Source organism: Coregonus clupeaformis, chromosome 31 (genome assembly GCF_020615455.1).
Source record: "Coregonus clupeaformis isolate EN_2021a chromosome 31, ASM2061545v1, whole genome shotgun sequence".
NCBI classification, from domain to species: domain Eukaryota; kingdom Metazoa; phylum Chordata; class Actinopteri; order Salmoniformes; family Salmonidae; genus Coregonus; species Coregonus clupeaformis.
The window spans coordinates 37309659-37328168 of NC_059222.1; the positions used below are offsets into that span (position 1 = coordinate 37309659).

Sequence of the window (18510 nt, forward strand, 5' to 3'; positions counted from 1 at the left end):
TGCAAAGCTACATTTTAAAATTATATATGCAAACATATTTTAAACTTGATCTTTGGTGTAAGTTTTTTCATATTTATACGAGGCCACAGAAGCATTTTGCTTTCGTTTGGCAGCAAAACATCTAGAAAAAAAGTTACTCCTCATCAATCAGTATATCAACTGTACTTGAGTAGTTGTTTTAGTTTGCCCTGTACAATGGAACCAAGGGAGTAGTCTAATTGAATGAGTGAGCTAAATCAAGCACACCTCAAACACTAAGTATATACAGTACATTCAGAAAGTATTCAGACCCCTTGACTTTTTCCACATTTTGTTACATTACAGCCTTATTCTAAAATTGATTAAATTGTTTTCCCCCTCAATCTACACACAATACCCAATAATGACAAAGCAAAAACTGGTTTTTATAATTTTTTGCAAATGTATTAAGAAGAAAAAACTGAAATATTACATTTACATAAGTATTCAGACCATTTACTCAGTACTTTGTTGAAGCACCTTTTGCAGCGACTACAGCCTTGAGTATTCTTGGGCATGACACTACAAGCTTGGCACACCTGTATTTGGAGAGTTTCTCCCATTCTTCTCTGCAGATCCTCTCAAGCTCTGTCAGGTTGGATGGGGAGCGTCGCTGCACAGCTATTTTCAGGTCTCTCCAGAGATGTTAGATCGGGTTCAAGTCTGGGCTCTGGCTGGGCCACTCAAGGACATTCAGAGACTTGTCCCGAAGCCACTCCTGCGTTATCTTGGCTGTGTGCTTAGGGTCGCTGTCCTGTTGGAAGGTAAACCTTCAACCTAGTCTAAGGTCCTGAGCGCTCTGGAGCAGGTTTTCATCAAGGATCTCTCTGTACTTTGCTCCGTTCATCTTTCCCTTGATCCTGACTAATGTCTCAGTCCCTGCCGCTGAAAAACATCCCCACAGCATGATGCTGCCACCACCATGCTTCACAGTAGGGATGGTGCCAGGTTTCCTCCAGACTTGACGCTTGGCATTCAGGCCAATGAGTTCAATCTTGGTTTCATCAGACCAGAGAATCTTGTTTCTCATGGTCTGAGAGTCCTTTAGGTGCCTTTTGGCAAACTCCAAGTGGGCTGTCATGTGCCTTTTACTGAGGACTGGCTTCCCTCTGGCCACTCTACCATAAAGGCCTGATTGGTGGAGTGCTGCAGAGATGGTTGTCCTTCTGGAAGATTCTCCCATCTCCACAGAGGAACTCTGGAGCTCTGTAAGAGTGACCATCAGGTTCTTGGTCACCTCCCTGACCAAGGCCCTTCTCCCTCGATTGCTCAGTTTGGCCGGGCGGCCAGCTCTAGGAAGCGTCTTGGTGGTTCCAAACTTCTTCCATTTAAGAATGATGGAGGCCACTATGTTCTTGGGGACCTTCAATACTGAATAATGTTTTTGGTACCCTTCCCCAGATCTGTGCCTCAACATAATGTTGTCTCTGAGCTCTACGAACAATTCCTTCAACCTCATGGCTTGCTTTTTGCTCTGACATGCATTGTCAACTCTGGGACCTTATATAGACAGGTGTGTGCCTTTCCAACTCATGTCCAATCAATTGAATTTACCACAGGTGGACTCCAATCAAGTTGTAGAAACATCTCAAGGATGATCAATGGAAACAGGATGCACCTGAGCTCAATTTCGAGTCTCATAGCAAAGGGGCTGAATACTTAGTAAATAAGGTTTTTTATTTCTTTATTTTTAAAAAAAATTCAAAATTTCAAAAAATAAAAAACTGTTTTTGGTTTGCCATTATGGGTTATTGTGTGTAGATTGATGAGGGGAAAGTGTATTTAATCAATTTTAGAATAAGGCTGTAACATAACAACATTAAGAAAAAGGGAAGGGGTCTGAATACTTTCCGAATGCTCTGTATGACATGTATTTGACCCAGGTCTGCTGAACAGGTATGAGCTTACCTGGCTTTAGTGCAGTAACTCCAGTGGCTGTGAGACATATTTGCCTATGAAAACTAATCATAGATCAGATAAAGCCACCTGTACGTGAGTCTCCCTGTTTCATGGTCTAACAGTCATCGTTGTTGAATCATTGTGACTATCAGGATCAAACCTCATGTAGAAGACTACAGAGGGCGTCATTTTCAGTCCGCTTCACAGTGCCAAAATGTGCAAACACCGTGTTAGTCCTATAACTTGCAGCATATATAATACAGACCTATATTTATGACGTCCATGAGGTATCAATAGTATAATACAGATCTAAAGTCAAGTGTATATATGTGATGCAATAACGACCAGCAGTGTAGGTCACTCTATGACATCAGCATTATTCCATCAAATTTGCTTGACCCATTTTGTTTTGATATCTGAAAAACCTATATTGTTGTTTTTCATTGTATAGTAGTTTGGTTTAGAAAGTAAACGTTTATAAGTTATAAAGATGTCCTATTCACTTTATTATAATCAACCTTATTATTATAATCAACTTGATGATAAACTGAATAATTAGAAAGGAGACAAAGGGAGGTAGAGAGGAAGAGAGAGGTAGAGGGGAAGAGAGAGGTACAGGGGAAGAGAGAGGTAGAGGGGAAGAGAGAGGTAGAGAGGAAGAGAGAGGTAGAGAGGAAGAGAGAGGTAGAGAGGAAGAGAGAGGTAGAGGGGAAGAGAGAGGTAGAGGGGAAGAGAGAGGTAGAGAGGAAGAGAGAGGTAGAGAGGAAGAGAGAGGTAGAGGGGAAGAGAGAGGTAGAGAGGTAGAGAGAGGTAGAGGGGAAGAGAGAGGTAGAGAGGAAGAGAGAGGTAGAGGGGAAGAGAGAAGTAGAGAGGAAGAGAGAGGTAGAGAGGAAGAGAGAGGTAGAGGGGAAGAGAGAGGTAGAGAGGAAGAGAGAGGTAGAGAGGAAGAGAGAGGTAGAGGGGAAGAGAGAGGTAGAGAGGAAGAGAGAGGTAGAGAGGAAGAGAGAGGTAGAGGGGAAGAGAGAGGTAGAGAGGAAGAGAGAGGTAGAGGGGAAGAGAGAGGTAGAGGGGAAGAGAGAGGTAGAGAGGAAGAGAGGAAGAGAGAGGTAGAGAGGAAGAGAGAGGTAGAGGGGAAGAGAGAGGAAGAGAGAGGTAGAGAGGAAGAGAGAGGTAGAGAGGAAGAGAGAGGTAGAGGAATGAGAGAGGTAGAGGGGAATAGAGAGGTAGAGAGGAAGAGAGAGGTAGAGAGGAAGAGAGAGGTAGAGGGGAAGAGAGAGGTAGAGGGGAAGAGAGAGGTAGAGAGGAAGAGAGGAAGAGAGAGGTAGAGAGGAAGAGAGAGGTAGAGAGGAAGAGAGAGGTAGAGAGGAAGAGAGAGGTAGAGGGGAAGAGAGAGGTAGAGAGGAAGAGAGAGGTAGAGGGGAAGAGAGAGGTAGAGGGGAAGAGAGAGGTACAGGGGAAGAGAGAGGTAGAGAGGAAGAGAGAGGTAGAGAGGAAGAGAGGGGTAGAGGGGAAGAGAGAGGTAGAGGGGAAGAGAGAGGTAGAGAGGAAGAGAGGAAGAGAGAGGTAGAGAGGAAGAGAGAGGTAGAGGGGAAGAGAGAGGAAGAGAGAGGTAGAGAGGAAGAGAGAGGTAGAGAGGAAGAGAGAGGTAGAGATATAGAGAGGAATAGAGAGGTAAAGAGGAAGAGAGAGGTAGAGATTAATAGAGAAGTAGAGAGTTAGAGAGTTAGAGAGAGGTAGAGAGGAAGAGAGAGGTAGAGAGGTAGAGAGAGGTAGAGAGGAAGAGAGAGGTAGAGAGGTAGAGAGAGGTAGAGAGGGAGGCCCAGTGGGTCCAGACCAGAACACATGGTTACTGTACCTAAACCTCCTGAAAGAGGTGGGGCAGGTTGCGTGAGAGGAAGAGATCTGGAGGATCATGAGAGAGAGAGTAGCAAAGACAAAGAGACCAAAAAGAGACCAGTAGAATTCCTCAAATAGACAAACACCTCTTTTATCTCCCATTTTCTTGAACTAATAACCTCTGTATGCCCCACCCTCTCCAACATTGTAATTCTGGGAGACTTTAACATCCATGTTGACTAACCCAAGTGCTCTATGGCTGCAGACTTCCTTAACTGGACTGGCTAAACCTTGTGCAACAACCATGGACACACATTGGACCTGTTCACTATTTTACAGTCTGGCAGTCTTGATGATCTCTCCTCTTCTGCTTTTTGCCTCCTCCTCAAACTTAGTGATGGCCTCATTGCATGTTTTTTTCTGTGAGTGGAAAATAAAAAACATTTCAATCAGGTTCATTTCGTGTCATGATAATTGTCCACATACGTATCTTCAGATAATACATTTTTAATTCAAAGATATGCCTGTATTTATACAAGACGTTTGACCTCAACATCACCTGATGCGTGTTCTGCTGCATTATGTGTATTTTTTTTGCACAAGTTCTTTAACTGGACTGGCTAAACCTTGTGCAACAACCGTGGACACACATTAGACCTGTTCACTCTTTTACCGTCTGGCAGACGGTATCGGACCATCAGTCTCGGACCACCAGGCTCAGAGACAGCTTTTACCCACAAGCCATCAGACTGCACATGCACTCGCCCATACATTCACTCACACATATGCACAATCACATACACACACCCACACACTCATGCACACACCCACACTCACGCGCACACACACAAACATATTTTTAGCACCTAGCCCAGTATTGCTATTTTACCTGACGTGATTCTAAATGTATGTTGTTTTTTTGAGATTTGACATAACTCTGTAATTAAAAGTGCTATACAAATTCAATGTATTATTATTATTATTTATTATAACTAGTATATAGGCAGTGGAATTAATGTATATTGTATAACAGTCAGGTTATTGTAACAGTTATTGTATAACAGTGGGGCGGCAGGTAGTTTAGTGGGTAAGACCGTTGTGCCAGTAACCGAAAGGTCGCTGGTTCTAATCCCCGAGCCGACTAGGTGAAAAATCTGTCGATGTGCCCTTGAGCAAGGCACTTAACCCTAATTGCTCCTGTAAGTCGCTCTGGATAAGAGCGTCTGCTAAATGACGTAAATGTAAACAGCAGGAAATCACAATGATTATAATTTTTTATGTAATCTATGGCTGAAGATAAAATAAATTGTGAGGCAATTTAACAACTGTAACTGCTGTAATTGTCTTTTCAGTTTCATTTAAGTTTAAAGCTGAGAGTAACTGCCAGTGTAGGTATTTACTATCTGGGCAATGTAGACACTAACATGGTTTCCATCCAACCATTCCATGTGGATGAATTACCTGACGCATTAAAAAAGTCATGACCGGGTTGATGGAAACAGGATATGCCGGTACAATTGTATTAAATGCCGACAGACAATTTGTTCGTTCGACCTGGTAGGATATTTTTGTGTCTGTAAAATTAACTATGCGAGCAATGGCGGTGGAAAAACGCCTTTAAGCGCAAATGTTCATATAATAGGCTAACCATCATGTCGAAGTCAATTTGGAGTCATGCGATGATGTGTTGTGTGGTCCTCACACTACGACTCGGGAGACCATGCAATGTATTAGGTTACATATTAAATAAATTATGGTGAACTTCACAGGGTGCTAGCTATTGCTAGCTTTTTGGTTGAGCAACTGGGTAAAACGGTTCAGGAGGACGGTCACGTGTGTTTGAGTGGCAGGTCCTGGGTTCGAGCCTCTGAATCAGGAGGAAGGGGTACCTGCTAAGCAAGCAGTGTGATTTACGGCCAATGTCCACTTGCAAGCGATGCTTTGCCTACTTTCGCTAGGTATCAACGGCCAATCCAGTAGAGGCTAGGAGCTATAGTGAGCTTTGATTGGTCAATCAATAGACGAGTATTTGCATAAAGTAAAATTGTTCCTGATTTAAGTCCAGCCCTCTTCACGCTCCCTCACCTATGTTTGCATCGCCCAACTGTCCCACCCCACTTCTCATTGCTTTTCTTCCATTGAAAATGAATGGCTTCCGTCGTCCGACATTGTTCCCAGTTAACACCAGCCGTTAGCCCTACTTTACTTGCATTCCACTGGGCTGGCATCTCGACACAATGCATGAATTCCACTCTGACTTACATTTTAGTCATTTAGCAGACGCTCTTATCCAGAGCGATTTACAGTTAGTGAGTGCATACATTTTCATACTGGTCCCCCGTGGGAATCAAACCCACAACTTTACAGGGTGGTGAAAGTGCACGGTATGATGTCAGCCACAGAGATCTTTTCAAATTTCTTACTGGGCTATAGGCTAGGCTACTCATTCTATTATGCCAAACAATGACTTTGGCTTAATGCCCAGTTTGGTAAAGATGGGGAAACTAGGTGAAAGACCAGCACAGTAAGTGCAATCACTTGCATTGTCATCGTTACATTTTTATTATTTTTTTTTTACACACCTTATGGTGCGTTCAAGACACCTGTGAATTCGGAAATAATAGAGGTCAAATAATGACATTGGTGATCTTTAGGTCAGAAAGTCGGAGCTCTAGAAAGATGCCCGAGTTTCCGACTTGGAATTCCGAGTTGGATGACCATTCAAAAGATTTTCCCAGTTGGAGATCGTTTTTTCCCCCAGTTCCCAGTTGTTTTGAACGCGGCAGTAGTAGAGTGGTTTAGTCGGCGGATGCCTAGTGTTTTGAGGCAGGAGGGAAATATTGCTGAGTCATAATGACGTGTTCTGCCTGTGACATTGGTTGCTTTTCCCTGTTGTGTGATACGTAATCGACTAGGTCATCGATTTACAGATTAAATAAATGATGTTAAAGGTTAAATAAAAAATAAAATAAATTGCTATAACATATAATGTGGTTAGCTAATATGTAAAATATCTCTCCAGGCGTTGTAAGATCTGGCAGACATACGAAACGTCTGAGGAGGACGCGCCCACAGTCACACGTGTTCAGTCACTGTGGGTGTAAAGAGAGCAAGGAAGGAAATGTTGTACACTCGGGTGATGCACTCTGAAACAGAGGATTCATAGCCAGTGGATTGAATTGACCGGTCCTCATTACAAGGAAGTGATTCCATCACGGAAAAATATATTTAGGTGTAGGTGCTATTCTGAATTAGATAGGTATTGCTGGGGGAACAACCTTGACATTATAATTGGCGCGTGGGACATTGTATCGGCTGCACATTTTAATAGCTTGCTAGCTAGATAGATAGCAAGATATGTGTGATGCCCTCTCCCTTGTTGGCTAGCTAACAAGTATCCAGCGTTACAGTTTAAATAGCAAGACCATTGTTGGTTGGGCTCAAGTTCTGTTTTGTTTTGTTGTCAGTAGCTACGTCGCTGAACTTGGATAAAACGTTAGCGAGCAAAATTAATAGATAGCTAAACAAAATAGCAAGCGCCAGTCTCGCTGTTGGTACCGAACGCTTGCGATATGGGCTTGCTGTCAAAAGGGTCACCGCTCAACTGGGAAGAAACCAAAAAGTATGCAGACCATGTTAGGAAACATGGCATTGTTCAGTTTCTCAACATCTATAACAAGGTGAAAGAACGACAGAAAGATGTCTTGTTATGGGGCGATGAGGTAAGGATGTTGTATTGCTTAACCTTTGCATAACGTGATTTTTGCATAACAAACAATAACATGTGATCCATAATAATGGAATTGTCAGTGAGTCTGCTCTATCACCAGTGAAGTGAGGTTGTAACTATGTTGCCAACGTGCCAACTTGGATTGTGCAGATGAAAGACTGTAACCGATTTGCAGCAACGGCGTGTAACTAGTGTTTCAGTTAGGCTACATCCTGTCGTCAGGATAGTAGTGCATGCAGTACAAGTAGTTGTAGCGAATGCTTTGATGTTTATACTCCGTCCATAGACATTGAACCCATTCAAAGCATCTGACCATTACATAACTGTTTTAGATTTAGACAACTTTTAATCAGTAACTGATGTATTATTCAGTTACTTAGGCCATGGAACCGTTTATATTGTTGCTAGGAGCGGCAGGTAGCCTAGCGGTTAGAGCGTTGGGCCAGTAATCGAAAGTTCGCTGGTTTGAATACCTCGTTGTGCCCTTGAGCAAGGCATTTAACCCTCATTTGCTCCAGGGGAATCATACAACTATGGCTGACCCCGTAAAACAACAACCTATCCATTCGCTGTATGTGAAATCTTTTTATTTTTGTCTGGAGAAAGTTTAGGTTTTCTTATCTATACAATTGTTTACATTTCATGAGAACCGATGCATACTTAATACAAAAGTTTTCCAAATGTCTGTCATCGAAAAAGTGTTTGGTAAGTAAATGCCTAAAACGGAATAAATACGCTTATTTATCATAAGGTTTGCACCTATTGAGACATTTTTTCTTTTTGAGAGATTTCTTATCTGAGCTTTATATGTTTCTAAACAAAGGTTGTCCCTTAACATGCATCTGGCACGTCGATAGGTTGTTTAACAAAAGTTGCACATAGCATCTAGATGTAGTCAATATGTGATTTCTGTCTGTGCTGCCTTCAGTGTGCCTCAATTTGATGTGGAATGTTGTTGTTATAGATTAATCCCTCTTTCAGACAGGGGGATTACAGGGTAGCAGAGTCAAAGTCAAGGAAACATAATTGATGAATTGGAATGGATGTGATGGCTCCCCGTTTTGATCTTGGGAAGTATGGATCAAGGCTTTGGGTCTACACAGTGACGCACATTGGAAAGAAAGGTGGTGTTTGTAGACATGGTCTGCTCCATTCTGGTCTAATGAACAACAACAAAAGTTTAGCCTTATGGCTGATAATCTTGCATTGTCATTGGAGAATATAAAAAAAAAATTGCGATTGGGCCACACCATCCTATTGATGTTGAAGGCCTCTGTGGTGTCTTCTAGTCGGCAGCACAATGGTTACTAGGTTCAGGTGCAATAATATACAAAAGTGAACTGATGTTAATGACATCAACAACAAAAAAACATTCAGGCTGAATTTGAGCTGTGATATCTTATAGGGTTGATTATGCATCTTGTACACATTGACAGCTGAATTGCAGTGCACTTGTGATATTGAGCAATGGCCAGAATGTTTGATGCCACAAATGTCTAAACATGTGGATAGTTGGGAGTCTTTTTAGCAGTCTTGTTTGTCACAATTACAGTTGTGCTGTTATAGGCTTAGGATACATCATGTTAACACTAATCAACATGAGCTTTGATTCTACTTTCATCTGTTTTTAGTCAGTGGGTGCAGTCACAGATGTCAACATATGCAGTAGGCCAAACTGATTTCAACATGAAAGGCATTGAATTTGCACACAGTTTTTATGGTTTGAAATATAAACAGATTATGCTACATTTCTTTTCCTCCCCTTTTAGGTGGAGTACATGTTGATTGAAATGGATGAGAAAAATGGAAAGGTTCGTCTTGTTCTCAATGGTGAGGAAGTTTTGGAAACCCTTCAAGACAAAGGAGAAAAGACCAACCCCAAGTAAGTCAGCTTTAAATCTGTTTAGAAAATGACCATATTATCGTGTTGAGTGTGAAATGGTCTGCTATGTAACGGCCTTTCTTATGTTAACTCATTTGTGTGGCGTACACTACAGGGACTAAAGACTGCTCCTGTCACTGCGTAACACTGTGTTCCACTAGCCTGTTCTGCAACTTTTTAATTAAAAAAAATACAAGAAAAGTCGAACTTCCCTTATTGCTCATGCAAAAGCTACTTTACAAGTATGCAACTTCAGCATGAGTTTAAATTTTTTTGTTTTCTAGAACTATGCCCTTACAAATGCACTATTGATTCAACCTGCCGCTTTACCTTGGGCTGCTAAATTCCTTCAACATGGGTTAAAAAGCCTTCATCTCTATTTGATGGGAATGTGTTTGTACAAGCCTCACTGTGGTAGTCTGGTTGCTAACTGTCCATGACATTCTAAATCTGTGAAGCTGACTTAACCCAGGCCAATTGTAGGTATAGCAGTAGCATTCCTCATTACTGCCTCTCTGGCGCACATATTGAAGAGCACGCGCCCTGTAGCACAAATGCATTGCCCACAGCATTTTCCCTCTGGTGAGATAGTGGCTCACATCAGATTTTTTTAAAAGCACAACATGTTTACTTTTTAATGTGAAAGACTGGCATAATACAATGGACTCTATCGAACCGGGAGCTTGTTTTGTTAGACAACATTATTCAATGACTTCTAAAAATGGAAGTTGGCTTTTTTATTTCTTTATTTATATATATAATGCTTTGTTTTTCCTGGTAGCCATCCTACCCTTTGGAGGCCAGAGTATGGCAGCTACATGATCGAAGGGACTCCGGGGCAGCCCTACGGTGGGACGATGTCAGAGTTCAACACAGTAGAGGACAACATGGGGAAGCGAAGGCGAGAGGCCTCATCTGTGCTGAATAAGAATGAAACACTTGCCACCATCACGTCATTCCCAAGGTAGTTAACTACCTATTCTGTCACTCACTAAATCATTTGAAACGGTTGTATTTTATTCATAGTACCTTAACATTATTGTTATTCTTGTAACAATGGTTTTAGGTTAGGTTGTCCAGGCTTCACACAGCCAGAATACAAGCCAACACCTGTTGAAAAAGGAGTGTCCAAATCACTGTTCTTCCCGGATGAAGCTATAAACAGACACCCAAGATTCAGGTAGACTTGAATTTTATATATATATATATATATATATATATATATACACACACTACTGTTCAAAAGTTTGGGGTCACATAGAAATGTCCTTGTTTTTGAAAGAAGTTATTTTAAATGGACAAAAAAATTGCATCAAATTGATCAGAAATACAGTGTAGTCATTGTTAATGTTGTAAATGGCTATTGTAGCTGGAAACTGCTGATTTTGTAATGGAATATCTACATAGGCGTACAGAGGCCCATTATCAGCAACCATCAGTCCTGTGTTCCAATGGCACGTTGTGTTTGCTAATCCAAGTTTATCATTTTAAAAGGCTAATTGATCATTGGAAAACCCTTTTGCAATTATGTTAGCACAGCTGAAAACTGTTGTGCTGATGAAAGAAGCAATAAAACTGGCCTTCTTGAGACTAGTTGAGTATCTGGAGCATTAGCAATTGTGTGTTTGATTACAGGCTCAAAATGGCCAGAAACAAATAACTTTCTTCTGAAACTCGTCAGTGTATTCTTGTTCTGAGAAATGAAGGCTATTCCATGCCAGAAATTGCCAAGAAACTGAAGATCTCGTACAACGCTGTGTACTACTCCCTTCACAGAACAGCGCAAACTGTCTCTAACCAGAATAGAAAGAGGAGTGGGAGGCCCCGGTGCACAACTGAGCAAGCGGACAAATATATTAGTGTCTAGTTTGAGAAAGACGCCTCACAGGTCCTCAACTGGCAGCTTCATTAAATAGTACCCGCAAAACATCAGTCTCAACGTCAACAGTGAAGAGGCGACTCCGGGATGCTGATCTTCTAGGCAGAGTTGCAAAGAAAAGACTGCCCATCTTAATCTTTTATTGTCTGAGATATGGCTTTTTCTTTGCAACTCTGCCTAGAAGGTCAGCATCCCGGATTCGCCTCTTCACTGTTGACGTTGAGACTGGTGTTTTGCGGGTACTATTTAATGAAGCTGCCAGTTGAGGACCTGTGAGGGGTCTGTTTCTCAAACTAGACACTCTAATGTATTTGTCCTCTTGCTCAGTTGTGCGACTTACAGTCATGCGTGTATACATTTTTATGTACGGGTGGTCCCTGGTATCCAACACACTATCCTGGCCATGCTCTACCAACTGAGCTATATAAGTTGCTATGGCACTAAGTTTGTCACAGGTGTTTGCACTATGTTATGTCGCTGCCTTGTGTTGTGTCATGTTTCAGCTCTTCATTTGCAAAGTATGTTGTGAATGTTTTTTCAGCACCCTGACCAGAAACATTCGTCACAGAAGAGGAGAGAAGGTGGTGATCAATGTACCCAGTAAGTCTAAATCAAAACAGGTCTTCACCGTTTGCTTTCAGTCAAATACATTTAGTAATATTTTATTTTCACTGGTCAAATTTAGGCCACATTTACAATTTAGTCATTTAGCAGATGCTCTTATCCAGAGCGACTTACAGGAGCAATTTGGGTTAAGGGCCTTGCTCAAGGGCACATCAACAGATATTTCACCTAGTCTGCCCGGAGATTCGAACAAGTGACCTTTCGGTTACTGGCCCAATGCTCTTAACCGCTAGGCTACCCATCGCCCCAAATTTGCTGCAACATTTTTTATGAGTTGAAATGACTTGCTTATGGTTATCTACTTTCCTTTGTGCTTCTTTCTCCTTGTTAGTCTTCAAAGACAAGTGCACCCCATCTCCATTTGTGGAGAAGTTTCCGGAAGATGATGGGGAGGCCGCCAGGGCAGCTCTCCCTGATCACATCTACATGGATGCCATGGGATTTGGAATGGGCAACTGCTGTCTTCAGGTATACGCAACACTTTATAGGATTATAAACCTGGTACACTGGAGTTATCTGTCTGTCTTTAGATGCATGTTCTTTTAATTTTTTATTACGTGTTTATTTACTAGACTAGAGAAATATTTTTTATAAGTCATGGACATGTTTTATATACAGTGAGGGGGAAAAAGTATTTGATCCCCTGCTGATTTTGTACGTTTGCCCACTGACAAAGAAATGATCAGTCTATAATTTTAATGGTAGGTTTATTTGAACAGTGAGAGACAGAATAACAACAAAAAAATCCAGAAACACGCATGTCAAAAATGTTATAAATTGATTTGCATTTTAATGAGGGAAATAAGTATTTGACCCCCTCTCAATCATAAAGATTTCTGGCTCCCAGGTGTCTTTTATACAGGTAACGAGCTGAGATTAGGAGCACACTCTTAAAGGGAGTGCTCCTAATCTCAGCTTGTTACCTGTATAAAAGACACCTGTCCACAGAAGCAATCAATCAGATTCCAAACTCTCCACCATGGCCAAGACCAAAGAGCTCTCCAAGGATGTCAGGGACAAGATTGTAGACCTACACAAGGCTGGAATGGGCTACAAGACCATCGCCAAGCAGCTTAGTGAGAAGGTGACAACAGTTGGTGCGATTATTCGCAAATGGAAGAAACACAAAAGAACTGTCAATCTCCGTCGGCCTGGGGCTCCATGCAAGATCTCACCTCGTGGAGTTGCAATGATCATGAGAACGGTGAGGAATCAGCCCAGAACTACATGGGAGGATCTTGTCAATGATCTCAAGGCAGCTGGGACCATAGTCACCAAGAAAACTATTGGTAACACACTACGCCGCGAAGGACTGAAATCCTGCAGCGCCCGCAAGGTCCCCCTGCTCAAGAAAGCACATATACAGGCCCGTCTGAAGTTTGCCAATGAACATCTGAATGATTCAGAGGAGAACTGGGTGAAAGTGTTGTGGTCAGATGAGACCAAAATCGAGCTCTTTGGCATCAACTTCAACTCGCCGTGTTTGGAGGAGGAGGAATGCTGCCTATGACCCCAAAAACACCATCCCCACCGTCAAACATGGAGGTGGAAACATTATGCTTTGGGGGTGTTTTTCTGCTAAGGGGACAGGACGGTGCCATGTACCGTCCTGGGCATGGGCATTGAAAATGGGTCGTGGCTGGGTATTCCAGCATGACAATGACCCAAAACACACGGCCAAGGCAACAAAGGAGTGGCTCAAGAAGAAGCACATTAAGGTCCTGGAGTGGCCTAGCCAGTCTCCAGACCTTAATCCCATAGAAAATCTGTGGAGGGAGCTGAAGGTTCGAGTTGCCAAACGTCAGGCTCGAAACCTTAATGACTTGGAGAAGATCTGCAAAGAGGAGTGGGACAAAATCCCTCCTGAGATGTGTGCAAACCTGGTGGCCAACTACAAGAAACGTCTGACCTCTGTGATTGCCAACAAGGGTTTTGCCACCAAGTACTAAGTCATGTTTTGCAGAGGGGTCAAATACTTATTTCCCTCATTAATATGCAAATCAATTTATAACATTTTTGACATGCGTTTTTCTGTCTCTCACTGTTCAAATAAACCTACCATTAAAATTATAGACTGATCATGTCTTTGTCATTGGGCAAACGTACAAAATCAGCAGGGGATCAAATACTTTTTTCTCTCACTGTAGGCAGGTTGAGTAATCCTTAAATTAACTTTAACCCTTTTTATGATGTTTTTCCAGGTGACATTCCAAGCATGCAGCATTGAAGAGGCGAGGTACCTTTATGACCAACTAGCAACATTCTGCCCCATAATGGTAAGATATGCTTAGAAAACATACAGAAAGTATTAATTGCCTCAAAATAGTAATTGGAAAAAATCTAAGGTGTCATAAACAGCTTTGTTTAACCACATCTTTGAATCCTTACAGTATTCAATAATGCTTTGGTTGTTTTGAGTGCCTTTTGTGTGGTGGAAACTGGAAAGCTAACTGCTGATCTGTTTACAGATGGCCCTCAGTGCTGCATCGCCTTTCTACAGAGGCTATGTGTCAGACATTGATTGTCGCTGGGGAGTTATTTCTGCATCGGTGGATGACAGGACCGGGGAAGAGAGGGGGCTGGAGGTGAGCAGATTAATCAGGAAAAACTGGCTCCTAATGAAAGGAACATGACCCAGCCAAACAAGGCCCACTCGCTTGTTGCTAGTTGCTTCAGCGGGTTGAATGTAACGCTTGGATAGTGTCAGCCTCAGACAGGCATTATTAATTTCTCTGATTTCCTGGTGTTCAATTGTAATGTTAGTCAGAGCAGGTTTTCAGTTATTTGTCTTCTTTGTTCCTTGATATGTCAGAGGATTTTCAGACTTGTCTTTCAACGAGCATGAAAATGTGTTTTCTTTGCAGCCTTTGAAAACCAACAAATTTCGAATCTTGAAATCAAGATATGATTCAATCGACAGCTACCTCTCCAGCTGTGGCGAAAGGTACAATGACATAGATCTGACAATAGACGAGGAGATCAACAAACAGCTGCTGGATGCAGGTAAAGCACTTTGTAACAATAACATAAATATTTGATACTACATGGTGTATAGAAACAATAGAATATGGTGAAGGACAGGTGATTGGTGAAAAATACTTTCAAGATGAATAGTGAAATAATCTTACAAAAGAAAAGTAACTTTTGATGTATTTTTCAAGCAATAAAACTGTTTGTACAACCGTTTGTTAACAATGTGGTTATTCATATTTTAATCGTAAAACCTTCTATAGAGAAGTGATCAGAATCTGTTTTTGTAGGGATCGACAAGCTGCTGGCCCAACACGTAGCCCATCTCTTCATCCGGGATCCGCTGTCACTCTTTGAGGAGAAAATCCACCTGGATGATGAAAATGTGTCTGATCACTTTGAGGTAAAAAATAATACTATACTAGACTGACTTATAGTGACTACATGACTGTATGCGAACTAGACCAATACTTGTGATTTAGATTTTATAAGGAGGCATTTTAGTTGATATAATCTAATTTCTCTTTCGTCTTTTCTGTCTGTCTTGTAGAATCTGCAGTCAACCAACTGGCAGACCATGAGGTTCAAACCACCTCCTCCAAACTCGGACATCGGATGGCGAGTTGAGTTCCGCCCCATGGAGGTAGCGTAAGCCTTACAACTCTATTGACAAAAAATATTGAATATCATTTGGATATTTGTTTACCTGAAACACACTCATTGTTTAAGTAAATACTTGCAACATGATTTACATGTACTGTGTCTTAACCTGTTTTTGGACAATGTTTGTAGAGTAGAAATATTCAGTGCATGTTTTCTTTTGTTCCAGGTGCAACTTACTGATTTTGAAAACTCTGCTTACGTTGTCTTCATCGTGCTGCTCACCCGGGTTATACTGTCCTATAAACTGGACTTTCTCATCCCTTTGTCAAAGGTGAGAACAGCTGTTCTTCTGATATACATTTCATTTGCTGAATTTTAGGAAATTCCATTAAGTTAAGTTCTAGTACATGTAGGGTCATGATACATGTAGGGTCATAACATTAAGTATTCTGTTTTGTCTTTCAAAAGGTTGATGAAAACATGAAAGTTGCCCAGAAAAGAAATGCAGTCCAAGAGGGCATGTTTTATTTCCGGAAGGACATCTATAAAGGTGAGAGGATACGAATCAGATTCCAGTGTTTTGAAACCTGGTCAGGGAGCGTTTTGGCAAAATGTCTGAACAGGTTGATGCTAAATCTTCTCTTGTGTCCTCCCATAGGCTGCAACCCTGCCCTCGATAGCTCCTCATCGGCTGCCCAGAATGGCTTGGACAGTGAGGGTGACAATGAGTACACACTGATGAGCATTGACACAATCATCAACGGAAAGGTGCTTATTAAAGATGCGTTATTATGGTTTTGGGTAATTTCAGCCAGTAGTACGTCATCCATTTTGTATGATATGTAACGTCCTGCAAAAAAAAATGCATATCGTATGATATATGTTACGAATTCCAATTTGTACAATATGTAATGAATTTGTAAGTGCTTAAGATCCCGTTCAATCTCTTTTAATAATAGTTATCATTGAATATATATTTCTCCTGCACTCTTGACTTTAAACCATAAGTTGTTGTTTCTTATCATTTAGGAAGGAGTTTTTCAAGGGTTGATACCGATCCTCAACTGCTACCTGGAAAACATGGAGGTGGACGTCGATACAAGATGCACCATCCTAAACTACCTGAAGCTCATCAAGAGACGTGCCTCAGGTATATTTAGGCAATAAGGCCCAAGGAGGTGTGGTATATGGCCAATACGCACGACGCAACGCAGAGTGCCTGGATACAGCCCTTAGCCGTGTTCTATTGGCCATATACCACAAACCCCCGAGGGTCCCTATTGCTATTATAAACTGGTTACCAACATAATTAGAGCAGTAAAAATAAATGTTTTGTCGTATCTGTGGTATACGGTCTGATACACCACGGCTTTCAGCCAATCAGCATTCAGGGCTCGAACCACCCAGTTTAGAATGAGCAAATAAACAATGACAATTTGACGCTGGGTTAGGTAACAGGGTTTTGTGGGGTATTGGTGTGGCCCATGGGCTTTCCACATCATTGGTGGAGCTTAGCAAAAGCATGCGGCATTCCAATAGTAGAAGGCACATGTTGCTCCCTGACAGTGTCAACAAGGTTTGATAACTCTTGGCTGCTTTGAGAAAGGCAGCCCAATTCTGAACTTTATTTTTCGCTAATTGATTTTTGGACCAATCACATCAGATCTTTTCACATATCTTTTTCAGAGCAGATCTGATTGGTCAAATGAGCAATTTAGTGAAAAAAAAAAGTGTAGAATTGGGCTGCCTGTCTAAACACAGCCTTAGTGCTTTACAGTGTTGAATCTGAACTGAAGCCACATTAGGCCACATTAAATTGTTAATGTATACAGGGTTATAAATGCCAAATAGGCACTTGTTTATATGTTAGTGGTGTAACATCTTAATTATCAACAACAACACGTTTTGCTCACTTTGTTCTTGTTGCTGATGTAGGTGAACTGATGACCATGGCTAAATGGATGAGGGAGTTTGTGGACAAGCACCCCCAATACAAGCAAGACAGCGTCATAACTGACAGAATTAACTACGACCTACTCCGCAAGTGTGACAGCATCACAAAAGGAGAAGAGCGATGCCCAGAACTTATTGGCGACCCAGTCAATCGGGGCAAATGAACTTACTGTCACAGCTGTAATCAATGAATGAATGTGTTGTCCATCATGAGAAGGAAGACCAAATATCTGTCTGGACAAAGTGGTCCAAACAAATTCACTTTTAATGGAGAATATAGAATTGCACGTGTGCATTTGGATGGTCAAGCGGGTGTATTGCATTTGTGTATATACTGTATCAGATTTGTACAATTCGACAATTATTTTAATAGGCGGCAAATTCAATTCAATCGGATGTGTAATAGCAATTGGATATGTAATTTGATATCCTGTGTTCATGGTAACAAAGTCTGACTGTGAGTGTGAAATTATGTAAATGCTGCGAACACTAAAGTTGTACACTAGATTCATTTTAATCTTTAAGTCTACTGTAAATACTGAACTTTGATCTACAAACATTTAACAAGAGTTATTTCATTTCTCGAATGCGGTATATCTGCATTCTGTCAGAAATTATTAGGCCTTTCATGCAAGAAGTGTGAAATTAAAGTCTTTGATTTGCTGTGATGACATAGTAGAATCTTTAAAAAAAAAGTAGTCTTGCATTGAAGTGCAGGTGAATGTAAACATTTGATTGGAATGTTATGTCTCAATTAATAAATCTGTGTACAGCACTGACTAAGCATAGTATTTCGCTTGGTTACATGGTTCTATGTTATCTCTGGATAATATGCTCAATGTAGAGTGAGACCTTTAATCCACTAGAGGGCGCCAGGGACATGAACATAATGTATATTACTGCTATGTGGCCAAATGGACAATATGGAGATGATGTGTTTATTTGGAGCTTTATGCCAATCTTATCAACTAAAAACTATTTGACGATAGATTAACATATTAAGAATATAGTCTGTCCGTTTTACATCGGGGGTGTCAAAGTCATTCCATGGAGGGCCTAGTGTCTGCGGGTTTTAGTTTTTTCCTTTAAATTAAGACCTAGACATCCAGGTGTGGG

General features: G+C 41.3%; 1 protein-coding gene across 1 annotated transcript; it reads left to right on the forward strand.

Moving 5' to 3' along the window:
- Positions 1-6823: 6823 nt before the first annotated feature.
- Positions 6824-18178, forward strand: gclc (glutamate-cysteine ligase, catalytic subunit). The gene is made up of 16 exons (XM_041858251.2): positions 6824-7475; positions 9253-9365; positions 10147-10329; positions 10432-10545; positions 11786-11844; positions 12200-12336; positions 14070-14144; positions 14337-14453; positions 14733-14871; positions 15129-15241; positions 15389-15481; positions 15668-15772; positions 15910-15991; positions 16100-16209; positions 16471-16591; positions 17377-18178. The coding sequence occupies exons 1-16, from the start codon at positions 7326-7328 to the stop codon at positions 17556-17558; spliced, it is 1893 nt and encodes a 630-aa protein (XP_041714185.1). The 5' UTR covers positions 6824-7325; the 3' UTR covers positions 17559-18178.
- The last annotated feature ends 332 nt before the right edge of the window (positions 18179-18510 follow it).

Bases quoted from the DNA above. Each gene is read 5' to 3' on its own strand.
- gclc (XM_041858251.2), top strand. From the start codon at position 7,326: ATGGGCTTGCTGTCAAAAGGGTCACCGCTCAACTGGGAAGAAACCAAA. The intron at 15,482-15,667 runs GTAGCGTAAGCC...CTTTTGTTCCAG, and splicing joins TTGAGTTCCGCCCCATGGAG to GTGCAACTTACTGATTTTGA. The intron at 15,992-16,099 runs GTGAGAGGATAC...GTCCTCCCATAG, and splicing joins CCGGAAGGACATCTATAAAG to GCTGCAACCCTGCCCTCGAT.